The 18,031-nt window shown below is 36.8% G+C and overlaps 1 protein-coding gene across 4 annotated transcripts in view; it reads right to left on the bottom strand.

Annotated features, from left to right (window-relative positions):
• Positions 1-18,031, bottom strand: part of UBR1 (ubiquitin protein ligase E3 component n-recognin 1) — a 148,438-nt gene that overhangs the window by 93,442 nt on the left and 36,965 nt on the right. For all 4 annotated transcript variants that reach the window (XR_001512198.1, XM_006778036.2, XM_006778037.2 and 1 more), the window contains exons 5-14: positions 17,415-17,545; positions 14,671-14,809; positions 13,411-13,473; positions 13,060-13,183; positions 12,665-12,772; positions 11,936-12,024; positions 9,969-10,067; positions 8,940-9,097; positions 3,364-3,463; positions 1,937-2,065 (exon numbers count right to left, since the gene is read on the bottom strand). Coding sequence is in view for 3 of the 4 variants with exons in the window: in XM_006778036.2 (XP_006778099.1) it covers positions 1,937-2,065; positions 3,364-3,463; positions 8,940-9,097; positions 9,969-10,067; positions 11,936-12,024; positions 12,665-12,772; positions 13,060-13,183; positions 13,411-13,473; positions 14,671-14,809; positions 17,415-17,545 (1,140 nt within the window). In the remaining variant the exon portion in view is untranslated. The remainder of the gene's footprint in view (positions 1-1,936; positions 2,066-3,363; positions 3,464-8,939; positions 9,098-9,968; positions 10,068-11,935; positions 12,025-12,664; positions 12,773-13,059; positions 13,184-13,410; positions 13,474-14,670; positions 14,810-17,414; positions 17,546-18,031) is intronic.

Genomic DNA, 18,031 nt, shown 5'->3' with positions numbered 1-18,031 from the left:
AGGCAGGCAGGCAGGCAAGTGGTTAGGAGTTAGCAGTCCCAGATTGTGAGGAATGTCCGACTGCCGGAAGGGATTGGGCCAAAACCAAGAGTCAGTCATCCCCCGAGGGGTCCCAGATTGGAGAGGGTGCAGGCCTGGCTGAGGGACACCCCCACCCTGTGAACAAATTTTGTGCACCGGGCCTCTAGTCTATACTAATAAAAGTCTATGTGGTCATCACGCCCTCACGCCATGATGCCCTCACACGGTAATAATCCATCATCAGGAGGCTGTGTGTGCAGCGGGTGCACGCGGGTTGGCGGGGCTGCCTGCATGGTGAGGCACTCGCAGGTGGACAGGAACTTGATGCTGCATGCACGTTGTGCAGACGGGTCCCAGCTGCTCCGCGTGGTGACACTGGGGATCCCGGCAGCTCCACACGGAGCTGTGGAGGCAGGTCTCGGCAGTTCCACATGGCGCAGAGGTGGAACCCCTGGCTCCGGCCTACCTCTTTGGGGCAATCCATTGAGGAGCCCTGGATAGGTGGGCGGGGCCTACCTCTTTGGGGAGATTGATCTCGGGGCTCCCACACTGTAAGAGGGCACAGGCAAGGTTGGGGAACCCCCTCCCGAGTGCACGAATTTCCTGCACTGGGCCTCTACTCGTAGACATAAATGACTTCAGAAGGCTTGACAGATGTCAAGATAAACAACAGACATTTTGACCTCATCTCCAAGAATTATGCATGCCCTTCATAAAACTGAGAGAAGCCAAAAATATGTGACTAGTTGCTGAACAATATTTCCTGTCTTTGTTCTATAAAGCTACTGTGCTGGCTCTAGCCAGTTTGGACCAATGGATAGAGTATCAGCCTGTGGATTGAAGGATCCTGGATTTGATTCCAGTCAAGGGCACATGCTTGGGTTACAGACTCGATCCCCAGTGGGGGGCATGCAGGAGGCAGCTGATTAATGATTCTCTCCATTATTGATGTTTCTCTCTCTCCCTCTCCCTTCCTCCCCAAAATCAATAAAAATGTATATTTTTTAAAAAGCTGTTGTGCTGGATTAAGGTCTTTTGTGTCTATCACTAACTGCTGGTGGTGGAGCAGGAAAGGAAAAAAGAGAGCAAGAATATAGTTTACAGAGGTAGCAAAGACAAGTAAGGGAACTTTTATTCTTGTTGTTTTTAAGGATATGTGCTTACAGGCAAATGAATGAAAGAGTGGGAAATACCAGAGGAGACAACCAAGGAATCAAACTCCAGAAAGAACTAATATAGTTTGGGACAAAGAGCCCTGGTAGAGACATTAGTTTTAGAAAGAGATGAAAAGAAAGAGACCAATAGTGAAGATACAAACTTAGTTGGTGAACAGACTGTGGTGAGAGATAGAAACTGAAGAAAATGAAAGAATTTGACTCAGATGTCAATTTTCTCTGAACAGAAAATAAGTAAGCTCTTACTTCCAAAACAGAATCTGTGGTAGGGTTATGATCTAAAAGAGGGTTATGGTCTAAAATTATTACTTAAGAAAATATATTAGTCCTATATTTTGAAATTAATTTTCTTACTGGTTTAACACATGTAATAAAGCACTTAATTGAATGAATAGCCATCCTTCTCCATTGTTGGAATATTTTAAAGTCTGTATTATGTGGTCCCAATTTCCATATTATTTATATTCATGTCCAAGGAAATAAATACATACATAAATAAATGTATGTTGTATTTTTTAGAAAACTTAATATTTCTAAGGTAAATGAAACTACCATGGAGAACACTTTCTAATTACGTGTGAAAAACTGAATTTTCTTCATAAATTTTAATAAGACAGAATGAAATATATAAGAAACTACTTAAATAAACTTTACATCAAGGAAGTTGCAATATAAAACTAAACTATAATAAGCACCAGAGCACTTAAAAAGACACTGCTCCTACTAACAATTTTACTTACATCACAAGCACACCACTCTTGGAACATGAGTAAAATATTCTTCAATTGCATCTGTATGGCAATGGCAGCCTCCCAGTCAGGATCCACTTCTATATGTTGTCCAACCTGCCTTCTAATTTCTTCCATTCCCTGCAAAAAAAAAAAAAAAATGATTAACATAATGTGTGTGTGTGTGTGTGTGTGTGTATAGATAGATAGATAGATATATGCCCTCTTTTTCACTCCTCTACTATCAAAGTATAAAATTATCAGGATTCATATTCATATACTAGTATGCATAGCTTTTTGTTGTTGTTAATTCTCACCTGAGAATATTTTTATCATTGACTTACGGAGATAGTGAAAGGGAGGGTGGGTGAGGGAGGAGGAAGAGAGAGAGAGAGAAACACTGATGTGAGAAAGACACATGGGGCCCTTGACCAGGAACTGAACCTGCAACCTTTTGATGGGCAGGCTGATGCTCTAAACCAGTGGTTCTCAACCTTCCTAATGCCGCGACCCTTTAATACAGTTCCTCATGTTGTGGTGAGGACCCCCAACCATAAAATTATTTTTGTTGCTACTTCATAACTGTAATTTTGCTACTGTTATGAATCGTAATGTAAATATCTGATATGCAGGATGTATTTTCATTGTTACAAACTTAACATAATTAAAGTATAGTGATTAATCACAAAAACAATTATGTAATTATATATGTGTTTTCCGATGGTCTTAGGCGACCCCTGTGAAAGGGTCGTTCGACCCCCAAAGGGGTCGCGACCCACAGGTTGAGAACCTCTGCTCTAAACAGTGAGCGACACAGGCCAGCACCATAGGTGCATAGCTTTTTAACATGGCTGTTATACTAGGTCAGAATGCATAGATTCAATTCTCAGCTCAGTCACTTTCTAGCTGTGTGACCCTGATAAAATTATTTCTAAGCTTCAATTCCCTTATCTATAAAAAGGGAGGTAATAATAGTAACTACTTCATAAGATTGCTATGAGGTTCAAAGAGATAATTCGTGTAAAGTGCTTACTACAGTATCACAGAAGGCAGGATCAGTGAGGCAGTGTTTGCATTTTATTTCTAGGTTGCTAGATATATTCTTTTTGATATAAAAACCAAAATTTGCTAAGAAATATTAAAGACTCAGGTTAAATTTTTTTTAAATATATTTTTATTGATTTTTTACAGAGAGGAAGGGAGAGGGATAGAGAGTTAGAAACATCGATGAGAGAGAAAGAGAAACATCGATCAGCTGCCTCCTGCACACCTCCCACTGGGGATGTGCCCGCAACCAAGGTACATGGACTTGACCAGAATGGAACCTGGGACCTTTCAGTCCACAGGCTGACGCTCTATTCACTGAGCCAAACCAGTTAGGGCACAGGTTAAATTTTAAAAAATAACTTTATCTACTGGTGTACAGAACTGTACCATACCTGCATACAGGTAAGAATCTTCAGAAAAGACCGAAAACCTTCAAGGAATTGCATTTTTAATCTTTCTGTCCAGACGGTGGGCTTGCTGATTAGGATGTACCTACAATATTAAGAGACAAAGAAATATTTCACTTCCATATTTTGAGATAGTTTAAGGTACTCAGGGTTATAAACAATATTGGTTCATCAAAATTATGTATTATAATTTCTTATAATTAAAAGCTCTGGGCAGAGCTAGAATTATCCCAGCAATATGTGAATGTTCCAGAAGAGACAGATGTCAAAGCTAAGCCTGACTTCTCCACTCAAAAGGTAGTTCTGATTAAATCAACCCAGAAGCAACTTACCTTATCAGAGTTGGATAACTATAGTACAGATTTTTTAGGATTGTTTATACCCTTCACCCAAAGGCAAGTAAAAATTGCCTTCAGCCTCAAAATGCATGTCAAAACAGTGTGTGTAGAATACACGCTGTTTGTGCAGACAAATGATTTCAGAATATTTTTAAAAATATATATTTTATTGATTTTTTATAGAGAGGAAGGGAGAGGGATAGAGAGTTAGAAACATTGATGAGAGAGAAACATCAATTCAGCTGCCTCCTGCACATCCCCTACTGTGGATGTGCCCGCAACCAAGGTACATGCCCTTGACTGGAATCGAACCTGGGACCCTTCAATCTGCAGGCCAACGCTCTATCCACTGAATCACACCAGCTAGGGCTACTTAGTTCTTTAGATAATCTTTGGAGTATATAAGGTTGGTAAAATCCCATTTAAAAAATGAAGATACTAAGGCTCAGATAAATTACTTGCATCCAATGAAAAAAATGTGTATTGTGAAATGATTTCTCAGGAAGGAATCTAGCAATTATAAAAATTATTTTGCACTCAGTCAATCCCTATCAATTCCTGTTAAATATCACACATTGGGAACATAAACATGACCAAGACATCCTGTCCTTGAGGTCCTTCGTATACTGGGGAAAATAGATATGGATAGTGGACACTGCAATACAATGTTAAGCACTAAAAACAAAATAAAATACAAAGGAAGTAAAGTAGGAACATAAAAGACAAGGCAACAAAGATAGGAAAAATATTTTTTTACTTTGTAAAGATTGTAAGAATTGTAGTTTAATTCTCCCTTTCTCTAGATATCCATTAATATGTTAAAAATATAATCATACACTAATAACCTTTCAAAATTCCTCTTCCTCCCTCTCTCCCTCCTTCCTTCCTTCCTTCTTTCCTTCCAGGCTCACCTGAGGAGTGAGGATATTTTTTCTATTGACTTTTTTAGAGACAGTGGATGGTAGGGGGAGAGGGAGAGAGAGAAACATCCACGTGAGAGACACATCAATTGGTTGCCTCTTGCTCGCGTTCCAACCAGGACAGGGAATTGAACCCACAACTCTAACCATTGAGAAAAACTGGCCAGGGCTCTAAATCTTTTTTTAAAAATCTTTATTGTTGTCCTAACTGGTTTGGTTCAGTGGCTAGAGCGTCGGCCTGTGGACTGAAGGGTCCCAGGTTCGATTCCGGTCAAGAGCATATACCTTGGTTGCGGGCACATCCTCAGTAGGGAGTGTGCAGGAGGCAGCTGAATTGATGTTTCTCTCTCATCGATGTTTCTAACTCTCTATCCCTCTCCCTTTCTCTCTGTGAAAACTCAATAAAATATATTTTTTCAAAAATCTTTATTGTTGAGAGTATTACAGATGTGTGTCCCCCTGCCCCCCATTGTAAAGGTAAAAAAGACTAAAGTTTATGATCTTACAGTGAACAAATGGCATCAAAGTGTGCTTGTTTACCAGAGCACTGCTACTCAAAGTATGGCACACAAACGAAAAGCATGAGCATTATCTGGGTATTCTTTAGAAATGCAGACTCTTAGGCTCTAGTCAGACCTAGTGAACAAAACTCTGCATTTTAACAAGCTCCCCAAATGATTTGTATTCATAATAAAATTTGAGAAGCACTGTTCTAGAGAATTTATATTTCTAGTTTTTAGTAAACTCACATAGTTCATGCCTAGCAGACCTACCAAGTAGAGAAGATGTGAGGGATAAGAAGAGAGAAAAGAATAATGAAGGAAAGGAAAAGAAAAGGAGTCTGAAGATAAACATAGGTGGCAAAAGCAGTGGAAGGAGAAGAAGAAAAGCAAGGGAAGGATGGGAGAGTAAGAGGGTGATTTGGTTTGAGAGTCTACTATCCTTTTTAGAAATCGGAACAAGTTGCAGGGGTGAGGAATGTCTGGCCCATGGGCCATTATTATAAGGCCCTCAAAATCATGTGGTCTGGCCCTGCCAAGGCATTAGGGGTGAGTTAATGAAATATCTGACCAAATATAGCAGGCTAATTTTTAAGCTGATAATTTTTTTATGGCCCTTGAATTATGTTATAGATATTCAAATGGCCCTTGGCAGAACAAAGGTTCTCCATCCCAGGGTTAAAGTAACAAAAGAGTAATATTTACTTAATAGAACCAAAGTTCAACTGCATCTCTTTTCTACATTTCATTTTCACAGTGATTAGCAACTGAGAAACAAAGTATCTCACGAAATACCTCCAGAGAGTGAATGAGAAATGAAACTAAATTAATAGAGGTTTATTATTTAAAATGATTGCGGTATAGATCTAGGCAGTTTGGCTCAGTGGAGAGAGCTTCAGCCCGAGGACTGAAGAGTCCCAGGTTCAATTCCAGTCAAGGTCACAAACCTCAGGTGCAGGCTCGCTCCCTGGGCCCTGTGTTTCTCTCTCTCTTGTCTCTTCCCCTCCCTTCCACTCTCTCTAAAAATCAATAGAAAAATATCCTCAGGTGAGGATTAACAAAAAAAGCAAAACACAAAAACAATAAAAAGTAAAATAAAATGATCCCAGTATAACAATCCCTTCCTTCTATTATGCAGACCTCAGAGTACTGTGTTCATTTATTCACTACTAGCTTAAATGTTATACATTCAGCTAGAACTGGTTTAGTAGAGAAGGACAATAATTTAGAAGGAATTTTAAATATGAAATGAATATGGCTAAGGAAACTAATGAAACTCAACCAGTGAAGATTTGGCAGGTAAGCCTGCTATCTTCAAGTTAAATGAGAATTGAAGTTCTGAATGGACAAAGGGAATCATAGAACTACAGAAGGAAAGCTACAAAAAAGACAGAGTTCAATATAAAATAACGAACTTGTAACAGCTGGACGGGGCTACTCAACGGGTGGAATACACTGGTTTGAGAGAATGAAAATTTTCTGAGGCAGACTTAACAGAGCTTCTACTAGTACTAACAAACATTAAATGCTACAGTCAGATTAGTAGCATATATGGTAAGACTATGGAGAGCTACAAATTCTGAAAGAATTTAGACTTTATTCTAGAAACAATTAAAAGACATTAAATATTTGTGGTTATTTCTGATTTAAAAGCCGGGTTCAGAAAGAAGTGGCAAATAAATAAATCTATGCGGAAAGAGTAAAAATAAGATATGACTGCAAAATTTCTACTAAGAATGACGGAGAAAATGGGATTCAATAGCTATTTGTTAAATGAAGGGTATATCTGATTGATGTTTTAGGCTAACTTTCAGAGAAGTTTTATTGATATTTATTTTGTGAGGCTAAATGATGAAGTGAAAAGAATTTGAGTTTTATAGATAAAACAGTGCTGGGCTCAGATCCAAGGTCTGCTACTTACTAGCTCTGTGACCTTAGGCAAATAATTATAATCTAGAAATAAAATTAAATCACCTAGCTTATGAGAATGTTGCAAGAATAAAATAAGGCGAAATAAGTTAAGCTCCTTAGCACATAACAGTTACTAAAAAAGAACAGAAGCTAGGCTGGTGTGGCTCAAGAGTTGAGCACTGACCTATGAACTAGGAGGTCATGGTTCAATTCCTGGTTAGGGCACATGCCCGGTTGTGGGCTCGGTCCCCAGTGTGGGGCGTGCAGGAGATGGCTGATCAATGATTCTCTCTCATCAGTGATGTTTCTCTCTCGCTCTCTCTCTCTCTCTCTCTCTCTCTTGCTCTCTCTCTCTCCCTTCCTCTCTGAAATAAAAATATATCTTTTTAAAAAAAGAACAGAGGACACTCGTGAGAGTGAGTTACAAGAGAAGCCTAGAACAGTATCTGTTGGACAGGTGCTCAAAATATGTTCACTTTCCCTTTTCCTTGTATTCAGAGATATCACTATTTAGGTAAGGATGTAGAAGAGAACTTGTAAGCATCAAAAGAGTAGGAAAACTTTAAAGTTGCCTTCCAAACCAGGATCTCTTAAAGTTTTATCATATGGGTATGCAGGGATGTCCTGACTCTAAGTTATTCATCATAAAGAATAACTATAATCAGAGATCCATAAAATAAAATATGATGAGACAATGATGTGATAATGCATCTCTTCTCTGGATATAAAAATAACTCAGTTACAAGAGTACTTCACAGTGAGAGCCACAGTAAAGAGATTTTTACTGTACAGTAGACCAAAAAATGATGAATATACTAATTTAACACTGATAATTATAAGCACTCCATTGGAATTTTTGTACATTTTTTGTTTGTTTTGCCTAATATATAATTTATGCAGAATTTGTGAGTCACAATAGCTAAATGGTGACTTACTACTGAATTCTTCCACCATCTCGACTTGTATTGAAGATGTAATAACATAATAATTTACTGAACTTTAAAGAAAGATTTGTACGTCATAATCATATTCAGAAATTGAGGAATTTCAAAAGGTCTGGAAGCATTTTCCTCATCAAGGATCCAAGGCATACTTCCAGAAATCTTTCAAATGTATTTTTAAAATAGATTCAACTATTTCTAGGTTGGTTTGGAAGTCTATTTGTTTCCATCTCTCTATACCCTACAATGTACCCTACATGGTCACTAGAAGAAGGGGACAAAATTTGATTTTTCTCCCTCAGGACTAGAAATAATTATGTCGTGGAGCCCTTCATTTTAAAAAGCAAACTAAATGAAATATATTTTATCTTAATATATTCTAAAAGAAAAGAATTTTTTGAAGTTTATGAATTATTGAATAGTTGATATTACAACCCTTATAATATTCACCATTTATTACTAAAATAAATTCCCTTTTAGGTCCAACAATCCCAAGATTTATCATGTGATTTCCATTTTAGTTTAAAAAGAAACTCTCCACTTTCTTCAAGGAGAAAAACTTAAGAAACCACTGATGAATATCAATAACTTGGTTACATGCATGAAAAAGGGAGTTAAAACAAAATTCACACCAACTAAAACATCTGAAACTATGCCCGAAGAGACTATACAAGAGGGACAGAACCAAAGTACAGAAGTGGAACTAAGTGGAGATTCATTTACTGACCCTAAGTTACTGTGACAGGCCCCTTTTTTATTAATTTGGTTTTAACTCTATAAGAAGCCTTCACTTAAAACATTTATTGACATGAGACAGTAAGAGTTCTTTTTACTTCTCATTATAATAAGTGAATCTTAGATAACCAAAAGCATCAGAGGTTTACTTACAAGACAGAATAAATAAGCAGTGTGTTTAATAAGTACCTTCACCTTTTGACTCGAACAACTTACTTTAGATCACATATAACAGCATATACTCGTCCCAATTTGTCCTGGCTATAACCCTGGAAGTTGAATTTGTTGTTCCTATCCAAGTACTCAGGCAAAACTTCTAGCAAAGTTTCAGTAATGACAGAAATAACATTCTGCTCTTCAATAAGATGTCGAGCCTGCAGAATATTTCAAGATGTTGTCTTTAGTATTAACTTATTTGGTTGGTCAGTAAGTCATTTTTAATATGTTTACTGAACATCAAACACAGTCCTTAGTCTCACAGAACAGCAATTTCCGAGAAGCTATTTTCTAAAAGTAAACAATTCCCTATTCCTCAATAACTAGGAAACACCTGTCTGGACACTCCAAACCCATCACTAAGGTTATTTATATAATGCTTACCATAGGCAATCACACAACGAACAAAAGTAGAACAATCATAGATATACTTCATAACTTCTGTCACATTACTATTTATTATGGCACATCCCCCTAACTCCCAGCCACTATCTCTTCCCATCCCTTTCGCTGGACTTTGAAACGGGAAAGTATAGTTAGCCAAACTGTCCAAAAGAAATAGGAAAAAAAGTAGTACAAAAAGAAAGCAGAATCCTCTACTCTCCTCCCAGGTCTATGCAGCACTATTATCTCCCACAATACTGGAGTCATACCCTGCACCTGCTTTATCTTTACTCACCCCAATAATTAAAGGACAACAACAACAAAAAAAGCAAAAAAAAAAAATGGTATTGAAAAGACATTGCTCCTACGTTACTCTTAAAACTGAGAAATAAGCTCTGGAATTCACGGATCAGGACTTTAAGACAAAGGTAGTGCCATCATTCCCACTTCACAAGTTACCTTGTCTTCGGATATCATTAATATATTATTCACATGCAGATACCACTTAAGTATTATTCAATTTTCCAGATGAAATTAGCCCAACAAAATGATTTTGACATTGTTTTGCATCAACACTAAGCAAAATTCTTAAAAAACAAAACAAGTTTTACTTAGAAAGATTGCAAAGAAATTATTAATACATACCAGAGTAGGAACAGTAAACATCTGAACTGACAGTGCAGTTATAGAGATACTTCTATCATGATCATCACTGATATATTCTTTCTGCAGCTGTTTATAATACTGAAAGATATAATAAGCAATAAGTGGAGAATCAATTAAAAATGACTACTGAAAACTTAAAAATCCCAATTTTAACAGCTGCTGCAAATCTGTTTCTATATATAAGATGACAAGTATAATTCCTATTTCTTGATGGGAAATAATATGGTCAACAAAAATATATTAGAAAGAAAATAATGAACAAGAGACCAAATATGAATTCAACTGCCCAATCTCACAGAGTTGGAAGTGAGAACTATAAAAAATGCAGCCCTTGCTGGTATGTCTCAGTGGTTAGAGCATCAGCCCACTCACCAAAAGGTCACGGGTTTGATTTTTGGTCAAGTATTCAATTCCCCGGGCATGTGCAAGAGGCAACCAATCGATGTGTCTCTCTCACATCTCTTTCTCCCCTCCCACCTTAGTTCTCCCTCCCTCCCTCCTCCTCTTTCTAAAAATTAATGGAAAAAATATCCTCTGGTGAGGCTTAAAATAAATAAATAGATGTTAAAAATAAACAAACAACAAAATGCACAAAACACACAAACACAGGTAAAAAATCACAGAGGACTGCAATGGTGCAGTATATCCTTCCTCCAAGTAGGATCTGGGGTAATCGCTAGCAAATTCTATCCCAATGGTATAGGCCATGGCCTATATTCCAAGTACTTATAAACTGATATGACCCAGAAAACCAACCAATCAGATTCAATCTAGCCTTAAACAGAGTGGATGCTGACTGTACATAATTTCTTATCCATATTGGTGCACACCAGCTGAAAATAAACCCTGACATATTGGGAGACCAAAAATAATACATTCAGTCATGTATCAAGCATAGTGTTAGATGCTTAATCTACATATTTAATTTTATCCATTAGAATTCCCATAGATTTAAGAGGTACCCAGTGCATACAAAAAATATCATCTTAGTAAAGAGAACTGATTTTGTATAAGAAAATAATTTCCTTTCAGATTACACATATGGTTCAATATTGTATCTCTAAAGAATTTTAGAAAAATAGAGCTGACAACCTGAATTGTTATCACCTTTCAAGAAACCAAATGTCTTAGTTACTTTTAACAATCTACTTCTAAAATCCAGGGAGTGAAGGATCTTACCCTACAGTATCATTTGCCTTTAACAATCATTATTTCACTTTCTGCTTCCAGTTCTATCCTGGGTCCTACCCCTGCCTTGTTTTAAGTTTTACAGAACTGCCTGCAATTCAGTATCAAAGGATCCTAACAAGTAGTTATTAGATACCTAACATAAGGCAAAACAGAACTCTGGCCCATATAATTCCTGCCTCCCTTTAGCATTCTTTTTTTTTAAAAAAAAACACATATATTTAATTTATTTCAGAAAGGAGGAAGAGGGAGAGAGAGATAGAAACATCAATGATGAGAGAGAATTATTGATTGACTGCCTCCTGCACACACCCTACTGGGGATCGAGACTGCAATCTGGGCATGTGCCCTTGACCAGAATCGAACCTGGGACCCTTAAGTCCACAGGCCGATGCTTCATCCACTGAGCCAAAGTGGCCAGGGCCCTTTAGCATTCTTATATGTTCCTTTTCCCTGCTATGACTTTCAACTAGTCACTTATAGTCTTATTATATTAACAGGCAAATGATTAGAAAGGATGAATGAACGTGATAACTTCCTATTGTTCTGTCTCAGCAAATAATAGGTCATTTCCCACCTTTCTCCTCTACCAGACTGTTTCCATACTAGCAAATGTGAAAATAAAAAACTGTTTGACAAAGAAATGAATCATAAAATTAAATTCTGGATTCATAATTATCCCCTTTGTTTCTATTACTTCATTTACAAAAATGTTTTCTATTTCTGTTTATTGATATCTATTTATAAAGAGCAATTACCTTTACAAATTCCATAGCAAAGAATTTTTTGTATTCCATCTCCATAAAAAAACTGCTGAAGATCAATTCGTGAAGGATCTTACGGGCACCTATAAATCATTTTTGGGGAAAGTGGGGTAGTATCACCAAGGCAAAAAAAACATTCCAGCTATTAGAAGTGGCAAAATATTATAAAATTATTTCACATGCTAGTAGACCTCAATGACTCAAATATGAGTAGTATTTATTATATTATTTAATAGATAGAATTTAAAATATATACATATATGGCCCTTTTCCTCTTTTTCTGTAGTCTTCTCACTACTTTATCTTACTTCATTCTACCTCTCGCAACATTTCTCCACTCCTTTTCATTCTATTTCACTCAAAACTACTTACTCTTTATTCTTCCCTTTTCCATCCCCTTTAGCCTTTCTCTCTTATCTTTCACTTTTTGTTCTTTGTTTAGATTTATAAAAATTAATATTAGTACAACTTTAATAATGGCACTACATACATATACATACTTCTTTTACTCATCCTGACTAAACGAAAAGGCACTATAATTAAAAGGCAGTATACCCAAGTTTCAACATAGAAGAATACATATTGATTGGTTGATCTTACCTTAATGTTTATCTTATAAACCAAGATCACTGATAATAGTAAACAAAAGAGATCATAGCTCCACTTGAAGGTCATAATCTCCCTTTGCTTCATAGCAAACAGCATAAGCAAAGATCCACCTACCTTTATAAAGCTTTGCATCCCAAAGCATTAGCCTGCTTATGAGACAGGGATTCTCAGAGCCAGGTTCTTCTCTAAGACATGCTTGGCAAAAGATCTGTCTAAAATCACCTACAAAAAAAAGTCATCACATAATTTTTATTCTTATAACATTTCTCCCAAAAGTATGTTTCCTATAGCATGTGAAAAAATTAACATTAATCTTCGCACATTTGATAACAAGGACAATTCTGTCAACATCATAGAATCAAGAGCCAATAAAGTATTATTTACAGTACTTGAAATTCATTTCTGAAAATTAATCAAAATCTATGAATAAAAGCAATTTTATTTTATACTTAATATTTTTGATTTGTAGCTATTTAAAAAAACAACACAGTATTAGACTATACGCTTACTTGAATAGCTCATAATTTTGTTCATCCAGGAGCCAAGACGTAAAGCAAATTTCTGATGAGCCATAACCTCAGAGTGTAATACTTCTACATGAAGTGGATGTTGAGAGACATTTTCTGAATGACTCTACAAATAAAAGGAATATAAAAGAAAACCCTAATTTTAAAAGTTTTGTTTTAATTAAGTAATCTATTCTTTAAAAAATAAATTACATGACTACTGCAGTTCCAAATCTCTGGGTCCAAATACATCAACCCTATCTTTACTTAGGATGCGAAACCCATTTGAAAAAGATAGTAGTTTTACATGTGCATTCCTCTTATGTTCTCTTTGTCCCTAATTCAGAAAATTACCTTTATATCTTCTTTTGCTTCCTGGCAAGCAGCAAAAGCACCTGCTTTAACAGCCCGACGACCCTAATAATAGACAAACATGAGAATTAAATAGCAGAATGACAATCCAAATCAATTAGTAATATATAGACCAAAAATCTAATCAGTTCTTAATTATTAATCATTTGTCAACTGCCTAAAAGTTAAAAGATGAATGATAAACACAAGTGTTTAACACCTTCGGGTAGCTCCGGAACTTTTTAATACCACTAGTAGAGAATTTCTATACTTTAGGATTTTAGATTTCCTGCCTAGCAAGATGTCAGTTCTTTACTTTTTGTAGTGTACTCAATTTCCATCTGATAATAATAACTGAAGTTTAGTAAACTCCTGCTATATGCTTTAAATATTTCTCATGCATAGCCCCAGCCAGTTTGGGTCAGTGGAGAATGTTGGCTGGCGGACTGACGGGTCTCAGGTTTGATTTCGGTCAAGGGCACATGCCTGGGTTGCAGGCTTGATCCTGAGTAGAGGGCAATCAGGAAGCGGACAGTATTGATCCTCTCATGATTGATGTTTTTTATCTCTCTCTCCCTCTCCCTTCCTCTCTGAAATCAATAAAAATAATAAATAAATAAGTAAATAAATAAATAAGTACTTCTCATGAATAACTAAAAGTTCCTCAGCATGTGTTGCACAACACATTTAAGATCCACTAGTGGGTGAAAGGTGTGGCCAGGATGTTGTTTCCTCAGCCCTGGAATCACTACATTAATTACTAATGCCATGCTGCTTCTTTCACTATATTATACTCCTCTTTAGGGCAGGATTGTGTTAAATAGTCTTTCTATATACCTGAGGAACTCATTGCTTTGGATGGAAATGAAATAAAAGCTGAGCCATAAATGAATATTATTCTAAAAATAGTTTTAATGAATGTTAAAATCTCAGAAATATCCATTTTTAATAATTCACACATTTATTCATTCATTCAATAAAAATTACAGAAACGGACTGAAGTTGAGCCAACATTCTTTACTCTTTGCCAAATACATTCAGCCACCTAATTACTTAGACTAAAAGAGGAAAGTTATAGTTATCTACAACTATGATACATACATAGTAAGGTCAAGTTTTAACCAGTTTGTGTAGGATATAAGAAATGGGTGAAAAGATGGTTGTACCTAACACAATACTAGGGCACTTGGCAAAGCTCAGTCAACACCTAACTTCCAGGAACTGATATTAGACAGTACAATAATTCAAATGAAGCTCACAAACCTCTTTGTCTATGGCAGTGGTATGCAACTGGGCCTCTGCAAGCTCACAGTCAAGAGCTCTTTGTAGACTGTATATGACATGGTCATATGAATGGTGTTCGTCATTAAAAAGGACACAATAGTATCTTTCATTTTTCTCCCTGTTTGAAAAATAAGATAAGCATTCAGATATTGCAACAAATAAACAAAAGAAAATATGAAAAATAGATTAAAATAATATGACATTTGTACCAAAGCAGCATTGTGTAAGTTCATACATATGAGAAAGTACCACTATAATACTCATATAGGAAATTATTTTAAGTAGTACAGTACTGTGGAATTTTAAAAACCCTAATAAAAGTATTACCTTTTCCATGTCTTTTCCCCAACTTTTTTTAAATCACTTCCAGATACAGATTATTATTATCAGGTTTTTTTTAACTTTCTTAAAATATATTTTTATTGATTTTAGAGAGGAAGGGAGAGAGAGAGATAGAAACATGAATGAAACAGAATCATTGATTGGCTGCTTCCTACACTCCCCCTACTGGGGACCGAGCCTGCAACCTGGGCATGTGCCCTGACTGGGAATCTAACTGTGACCTCCTGGTTCACAGGTCGATGCTCAACCACTGAGCCACCCTGGCTGGGTGTAGATTATTATTGTCAGTTTAGTGACAGGAACACATTGAAAGAGGAAGGGAGAAGGAGAGAAAGAAACATTAATGATGAGAGAGAATCACTGATTGGCTGCTTCCTGCATGCTCCTCACTGGGGTTTGAGCCTGCAATCCGGGCATGTGCCCTGACTGGGAATTGAACCATATCTCCAGGTTCATGGGTTGATGCTCAACCACCAAGCCACACTGGCAGGGCCATCAAATATTTTTTAATCTTAAAGGCCTGGGCTAAAGGGAGACACTGTGCCCAAGTCCCTACCTTTGTTCACAACCTCCTGGGAACCTAAAGTTGCTCCAGGCCAGGGTAATGGTTTTAATACCACTCTTCCTAACTTCTCATCTTGACAAAGGAAGAAATGCCTCAGACTCAGAACCTTCAAGCAGGCAATAATACTAACATTTTAATAACATTTAGTTCTTATTGAATTTATTTTTGTTTTACCTTATATTTCTGATTTTACAGTACATTTAAGCTTTTTTAAGTATATAGACTTAAAGTGCAGGCACTACCATTTGACTGAATGAGGGACCTTATAGACATCTGGGTGGCTTAGGCTTTTAGACTTGTTGATATGACAATGCCTCTTCCATCTCTAAGAAGAGTATAATGTCTACATTTGAGAGTGGTGTGAGGATCTTATAAAACATGTGAAAATAGTTGTCATGGGCTACACAAATTTAGATGTTATCAGTTTTCAACAGTTTATATAATATGCTTTTACAATGCGCTCAATTATTAATCCTCATAACTCTAACAGGAAGATTTTCTTGGGCCTCTTATAGCTTAGGATATGGAAGCTCAAAAGGATTTCTTCATGGTCACAATGCCAATAAGCAGTGAGAAGAACAGAACTCAGATCTGTGAATGTGAAGTCCGATGCTGCCTTCATACACATCCACACTCAAGCAACTCTCCCTTTTTAGGCAGGCAGATTGCTAACCAGTATTTTGTTGACCAACACAATTCTTACACGAGTTTAACTGATGCTATCACATATTTGGAATTAAAACCTTTGTGGACATAATCTCTGATGACCTATATTTTCCCTAGCAGTTTATGGCCCAGCAAGAGTAAAACAATGTTTATTGTCTTTATAAACTTAAATTCTTAATTTTCTCTCCTAAAATAAAACAAACCATAAAACCTAGTAAATTCAAAGAATAATAATAGATTTGTGATTAGATTTATCCACAAGGCCCAAATTATATCTTCGTATCAGGTCTGGAATCCCCTTTTGTATTTGTAAGTTAAGAGCAAATATTATAGTCTTGGAAAGACTTATTTATGCCTATTAGGAATTCCTGGATTTGGGGCTTAAAGATGTTAAATATCTACAACTGAAATAATCCTAGATACCAAAGCACAGGGCAAAGGGCCAATTCCTAATTCCTGCCAACAAACGTATTTTATTGTTGTTTTTTAACAACCCATCCGAGGAACACACTGAGAGGGGGAGAGGGAGAGAGAGAGAGAAAAATCAATCAATGATAGGAATCACTGATTAGCTACCTCCTGCATGCCCCCGACTGGGAATTGAGCCCGCAATTTGGGCGTGTGCCCTGACTGAGAATCAAACCATGACCTTCAGGTTCATGGGTTGATACTCAACCACTGAGCAACACTGGCCGGGCCATCAAACATTTTTTAATCTTAAAGACCTGGGCTAAAGGGAGAGACACTGTGCCCAAGTCTCTACCTTTGTTCACAAACCTACTGGGAGCCAGGAAGTTGGTCCAGGCCAGTATCAAACTGGGCAACTTACTTCCCTACTGGTATAACTGGCTGCTAGGGACTTATGAATTATTTAGAACATAACCCTGCAAATAGTTTTTTTTGTTTGTTTTTTTCTTAAAAATCAGAAGATTCTTACTAGGTTCTTCTTTTTGGCTTAACTTCTGTTAGCACCTAGCAGAACATCTCATATAAATGGACATTTTGAAAGTATTCCCAAAAGACGATTCTCTACAAAATTTGCATAATGGTAATAAATTAAGCAGTAAATAACAAAAACATTCTTCCAACACTTATTTTGCAATATAAGTAACAATCAGTAAAATTTATAGGTTTTGAAAAATTTCCCCACCTTATTTGGAGTTCAGAAGGCAGTTCTTTTTCCTCTTCCCATATAGTCATTTCTACAATGTATTTTATCACTGAAGGGAACATTTTCCTGGCTTGGGCAATTACCTCTTCATTCAATGAACAACGTAAATTCTGTAAGAAAGCAGAGAAAAACACACTACCAACATTGTACACAAATAAAATGGATAAAGAAGATAGTGTTATCCTATCTAATAAAAGAGAAACATGGTAATTAGTGTACGACCGCTACCCTGCCCATTGGCTAATCAGGGCAATATGCAAATTAACTGCCAGCCAAGATGGCGGCCAGCAGCCAGGCAGCTGGAAGCGAACATGAGGCTTGCTTGCTTCAGTGATGGAGGACTCCAAAGTTCCCTGCCTGACTTGCCTGCCTCTCAGCTGCAACTCTAAGCAACTATGTTGCGAATAAAGAAGCTAAAAATACCCCAGAAACCTGCTTTACTCAGTGGAGCTTCAGCCAGCAGGACTGCAACATGGTATCAAATACAGAAGGTAAACAAAGGCCAGAAACCTGTTTTCAGCAGCCGAGTCCTCAGAGCTAAAGCTGACCCAGAATAAAAAAGAAAAAAAAAGAAAAAAAGGAGCGGTTGGGAGCTT

Source organism: Myotis davidii, unplaced genomic scaffold (genome assembly GCF_000327345.1).
Source record: "Myotis davidii unplaced genomic scaffold, ASM32734v1 scaffold46, whole genome shotgun sequence".
Classification (NCBI taxonomy): domain Eukaryota; kingdom Metazoa; phylum Chordata; class Mammalia; order Chiroptera; family Vespertilionidae; genus Myotis; species Myotis davidii.
Note: the sequence above shows the minus strand (reverse complement) of the source record. Positions and strands in the feature narration are given on the sequence as shown.